The 5,915-nt window shown below is 48.4% G+C and overlaps 1 protein-coding gene across 3 annotated transcripts in view; it reads right to left on the reverse strand.

The window, feature by feature from the left end:
- LOC102771355 (NADH-cytochrome b5 reductase-like) overlaps window positions 1-5,915 on the reverse strand; it is a 25,308-nt gene that overhangs the window by 9,568 nt on the left and 9,825 nt on the right. For 2 of the 3 annotated variants that reach the window (XM_006768352.2, XM_015566963.1), the window contains exons 4-5: window positions 5,288-5,375; window positions 1,378-1,482 (exon numbers count right to left, since the gene is read on the reverse strand). In XM_006768352.2, coding sequence (XP_006768415.1) covers window positions 1,378-1,482; window positions 5,288-5,375 — 193 coding nt within the window. The remainder of the gene's footprint in view (window positions 1-1,377; window positions 1,483-5,287; window positions 5,376-5,915) is intronic. The other variant, XM_006768353.2, reaches the window with a different exon arrangement.

Here is a 5,915-nt window from a genome sequence, read left to right on the forward strand (position 1 = left end):
TTTAAAAGTATATTTTGTATGTATGTATATATATACATATATGCACACCCCTTATCTGTAAAAGGAGGGTAGCAGTACTAGGAGCTGTTGTGAGGATTCAAATCAGAGCCTGGCACATACATGCTTGATATCACTATATGCACAAAGATGTGTGCACTTGTTCATACACTGACGCATGGAAGAGGATCTAGAAGAGTACATGCCAAGGTAGTAAGACTGATATGTCTGGGTAGGTGGCCTGCAGGCATTCTTTATTTTCTTCTTATTGCCTCTCTATGATAGCTGCTGATTTTTTTTTTTTTTTGGTAATGAACATGTATTGCATTTATAATAAGGAAAAACAAACAATAAAAGCTATTTTTAAACAAAAAGAATGGAGAGGAATGACTCATTCTCTTCCTTGTTTTTGTTTTCCTAATTAGAAAGGTAATAGGTGTTCATCATGGAGAATTTGGAAAGTGTAATGAAGAAAATAAAAATCACCCCTTATTTCATCACCCAGAGCTGAAATAAGGCTATCATTTAATTGCATTTTCTTTCCATATTTTTTTTTCTGTGCATTTTAACTTAGTTTCCCAGTCTGGTGTCTATTCAGTTTTGTGCCTAGTGTTTGTCACTTGATCTTATAATATAAACATATAATATCAATTATAAACATAATTTTTAAATCCAGGGTAATTCCTTTAAGTACCTGAAACCCAGTGTACTTAAATGTTCCCCTGTGGCTGAATACTCAGCTATCTCTAATTTCTTGCTACCATAAATAAAGCTGTAATGAACATGTGCAAGAGTCAGCATTTTGGATTCCTGCCACAGGACAGACTTCCAGAAGTGGAATTACTGGGTCAGAGATTCTCAAGACTCTTCATACTGCCAAACTGCCTTCCAGATATGCACCAACTGATGCAAAATTACTGATCCCTCCTGGGAACATCAGGGAAGGCTCTGAGCGTAGCATGAAGATAAGGAGAGCTTCCCTGCTGGGAAGCAGTGGCCTCCCAGGCAGTGAGCCATGAGACAGAATTAGGGGGCAGTCTCTGTGGTCTTGTAACAGGAATGTGCATCTGGAAAGATATCTGCGGGTGAGATGGGATTGGGGTCTTAAATACCAAGTACGTGAGTCGGAGTTTTCTAAGAGATGGGCCGTCATGGACAGTTCTGGAGCATGGGCAGGCGATTGTATTTCTTAGTGCCTAGTCCATCGCCTCCCATGTCCAGCCCCAAGGATACTCTTAGGAAGAATAGTACCGTGAGACTCAGAAACCCGAAACTGGAAGCTGCAGTCTTGGAGGCTAAGCTGGGGAGCGGAGGAGAGGGGAACAGAGGGAAGTGGGGAAGGAGGGGGGTCTCCTGAGGATTCCGTGTGCTGGCACTGACCTGGTTTGGTTTATAGAAGAAGTTTCCGAAAGGTCCTCGCCAGAAAGCCGTGTCTCCTGCTCTCAAGGACTCGACATACCGGGACATCAGCCCAGTCTGGTAGCACTGGGAGCAAACACAGGAGACCTCATCGGGACGGGCAGTGCTGCCAATACACACCACACCAGCCATTCCCGGGGAGCCCTTTCTGCAACGCTAAATACTGTACAAGCGTCATCTCAATTTATCATCCTCCTCATCCCACAGGATTGGTACTGTCATTCCCAATGTTCAGAGGAGGCCCAGGAGCTTACACACAAGGGACATGGTGAGGCTGGGATGAGAATCCATAGGACCTTCAGCTTTAACTACAGAGGTCTCAACCCAGATAACTCAGGGCCCATACAGGTAACATAACTGAGTGCAGAGCTGGGTATGAAATGATTAGTGACGACTAACACTCAGTCTCAGTTCCAGAGGGCAGCAGGGAACGGTAGGGACTGTGGTAAATTGGGGAGTGAATGCTCCTTCTAAAGGAAGAAGCCACTTTGAGGATTCCAGTACAGTTGGTGGGGCTGATGATGTCAGATCTGATTTTCCATAGGAGCAAAACATCCATATTTTTATGTTAAATCTCCCATTTTTGAAATGTCAGCAATTAAGTCAAATTTTTAAAACACTCTACAGGCCAAATCCAAATAAAATTAGGGCTGGAATCAGTGTGTAGGCCACTCATTTGAAATCTCTGCATCAGCCTACACTGTTTCCTGGATGGATGAAAAAATGAAGGATGTGGAGATTCCTCCATGCAAGGCAGTCCACATTTTCTGAGGGCCTGCCCTCACTGTGCCAGGCACCATGCTGAGGCTGCAGGGAAGACAGCTGGACCTGAATTCATTCATAAATATATGAATGAACAAATGAATGAATGAGTGAATCAATCAATCACTCAGTTATTCAGATTAAGGAGCTCACAGTCCAGGAGGAACCTGTCCTGTCTCAGACATACACACGGTAGAGACTACCTAATACTGCATGAGAAGGATAAAGTGCTGGGAGAACACTGAAGAGGTGCAGTCACTTCCAATGGAGCAGGATCAAGAATAGCTTCCTGGCCCTAGATGGTTTGGCTCAGTGGATAGAGCATCAGCCTGTGGACTGAAGGGTCCCAGGTTCGATTCTCGTCAAGGGCACATGCCCTGATTGTGGGCTTGATCCCCAGTAGGGGGCGTGCAGGAGGCAGCCAATCAATGATTCTCATCATTGATGTTTTTAATCTCTTCCTCTCTGAAATCAACAAAAATACATTAAAAAAAAAAAGATAGCTTCCTGGAGGAGGAAGCGTTTGAGCTGGACCTTGAAAACTGAGTAAGATCGAATTCTCTGGGAATGGGAGGTAGAGGGCAGAGAGGATTCTGGGCATCAAGTATGGTACGGTCAGGGGTAGGACAGCCCAGGTGAGGTGCTGGGAACAGCAAGTGGACACAGTAGGGTGGGGGTAGGAGGGAAGCACCGAACCACAGGACTGGAAGGGTGTTTGATATGATTATAACCAGGCTGGGCTCTGGTCACCAGACATGCTTTTCGGCACCCCCAGCCACCCCAGCACCATCCCTGACTTCCTTAGACACCAGGTGCCTGAAGCCAGGGAAGTCCTTGCTAGGCTCACCTGGAAGAGATCTGGGAGGGAAGCTACCGTTCTCCTAACTTGCTGGAGGCTGTCTCAGGGCACACCTTGTTTTCTGGCCCCGGTCTCGGGAGGCACAGCCCACACAGAGCTCAGTACACACTAGTTAACTAGGACTGACGCTGAACTTTTGTTCTTCCACTTGGAATTGTATTACCCAAGGGGCCTGGGGAGAATGACATCATCCCTCTGATGTCATCCCTTCTCCATCTGTAAAATGGGGATATGACCTACTCTGTAGGGTGGTTATGAGGTTGAAACGAAACAATAAAGAGCCAGAAGCAGTGCCTGGTGCCCAGGAGGTGCCTGAGAATTGGGAACTCCTCCTTCTCCTCTACCAGGGAGGGTAAACCTAAAACCATCTGTCTGCCCAATTTGCAAAGACATTTCCAGCTCTTCCTAGCCAGCGGCTTAGGGGTAATTAAGCATCTCTCTATAGAGAGGCTTTCTGGGAAACCAAGGAGAAAAGCAGCCTTGCAGCTGGGAGGGGACTGTCTCTAGGCTTATCCTTTCAACAGAAACACACCCAGACAAGCAGCTTGGGGAAGCAGGCCATTTGGAGAGGATTTGTGGAATCTCCCAGACAAACAGTTGTGCGGAGAAGGGATCCCATCCAAGCTTATGTGGGAGGGAGTAAACACTCGGGCTCTGAAGGCAGGCAGGGGAGGTGGGAGCCGGAGACAGTGCTGGGGTCTTGGAGTCAGGAGGCCAGGGCTCACCATCTGCCACACTTACTGGCTGTGGAGCTTCAAGTTCTCCTGGGGCCTTAGTTTGCTTATCAATGAAATGGGGATAATCCCTGTCCTACGAGGGAGGTAAGAGGATGTGAAAGCTATTCTTAAACACTGGTGTTCCCTAGGACTGCATTTGAGAAATGATGATCTAGAGCAGTGGTCGGCAAACTGCGGCTCGCGAGCCACATGTGGCTCCTTGGCCCCTTGAGTGTGGCTCTTCCACAAAATACCGACTTCTGCGCATGGGCCATGAAGTTTCAATCGCACTGTACGTGCGTGCCCGCACGTGGTATTTTGTGGAAGAGCCAAACTCAAGGGACCAAAGAGCTGCATGTGGCTCTCGAGCCAGTTTGCCGACCACGGATCTAGAGCTATGTATTAGGCTGACCTAATATGACACTGCTGTTTCTGTAAGTCAAAAATATTAGAGTATCAGCAATTTCATGCAGTCCCACCTAATTATTTTTTCCACATAATTGGACTTTCATGACTTCTTATATACTTGGTGTCTATTCTTTGGGCCTCTGGGGTATTTTGTATCCAACCCACTTTGTTCATCTCATCTCTGCCAACCCCCTCACCACCTTGGCTGCCACACAAGCACCTTTCCTCCTGCCATTCAGACTGGGAACAGTTTCCACAAGACCTTGCTCTGTTTCACCTCTCCCTGCCTTTGGTTATCCATCCTCTTGGCCTAGATGCCATTCCCTGCCACTGCCAATTTCTACTCCTCCTTTAAGACCCAACTCAAATGCCCCAGCCCCTGCCCACCTCCCCGAGAAATAATCTCAGGTTAGTTTGGTCCACAAGGTGCTCCGCACCCCACTTTTCCTTGCATGGCCCCTTTCGATCCAGGACAAATAAGCAGTTCCCCCATCAGACCTCCTTCTCCACTGCACATGCAGTTCCCAGCACTTAGAGCAGCAGTTCTCGACCTTCTGGCCCTTTAAATACAGTTCCTCATGTTGTGACCCAACCATAAAATTATTTAGAGCTTCCGCCCACCTTTCCCTCTGGCTCCATTCACCTTTCCCTCTGGTTCCCCACTCCTTTACTTAAACATACAGCATCTTCTGCGAGGGGGCCCAGCCTGCTCTCCATAGCTCCAGCCACCCTGTGCTGTACTGGGGCCTCCTGGCTATGTGTCTAACACACTGTACAATTCCGGCTGCTCCGCTGTCTGAGGACCCCCATGCCCAGCACACAATGGGTCCCCTTTCCCCCAGGCTCAGTGCTCTCTCCACCGACAGGCACAAAAATGAGGAGCAGCTTTCACTTGCTCAGTCTGAGGCTCCTTTTCATAAAATCTGTCAGGAATAAGCCCTCTGTTGGGGGTTGAGCAGACCCCTTCACCAGGAAGGAGATGGGAGAAGCCCCTCTCTTCCCTCGGGCCAGCCTCCTTCCATGTGAGCACTGGCTCTTCCACATCAGTGGGAATTGCCCCATCCCCCCCAAGCCAGCAAATGGGGGCTTCCGTCCACAGCTCGGAGCATCGTGTGAGTCAGCTCACCTTGATTAAAACTTCAAAGTAGCCTTCTGCATTGACAGGGCTGATGGGTGTGTAGGCTCTCTGGATTTCTAAGCCATCTACTGTCCCTCTGGGAGAGAGAAGCACTCAGTCAGGCAGGCAGGCAGGCATTCGACAAACCCGTCTAGGATCCGCTCCACCAGGCTGGTGAAAGCAAAGGTGGGCCTGATCATCCCCAGTGGTCCTCACTGAGGGGCAAGCAGGGAAAAAGAGCACCGAGACCCCCGCTGCCCCATGCTGGCTGCATCCCCCCACAGGTCATCCTATCTAATAAAAGAGAAACATGGTAATTAGCGTATGACCGCTACCCTTCCCATTGGCTAAACAGGGCAATATACAAATTAACTGCCAGCCAAGATGGTGGACAGCAGCCAGGCAGCTTAAAACTAACATGAGGCTTGCTTGCTTCAGTGACGGAGGAAACCAACGTTCCCCAGCTGCCGCTGCAGGCCTCTCAGCCTGCAGTTTAGAAAACATTGTAACAAATATAGAAGCTAAACAAAACCCCAGAAACCTGCTTTCAGTGAGCTGGGATCTCAGAGCTGGAGTTATACATTGTTTCGATTATAGAACTGAAACAAACCAGATACCAGCTTTCACCAGGCTGCCT

Source organism: Myotis davidii, unplaced genomic scaffold (genome assembly GCF_000327345.1).
Source record: "Myotis davidii unplaced genomic scaffold, ASM32734v1 scaffold79, whole genome shotgun sequence".
Lineage (NCBI taxonomy): Eukaryota > Metazoa > Chordata > Mammalia > Chiroptera > Vespertilionidae > Myotis > Myotis davidii.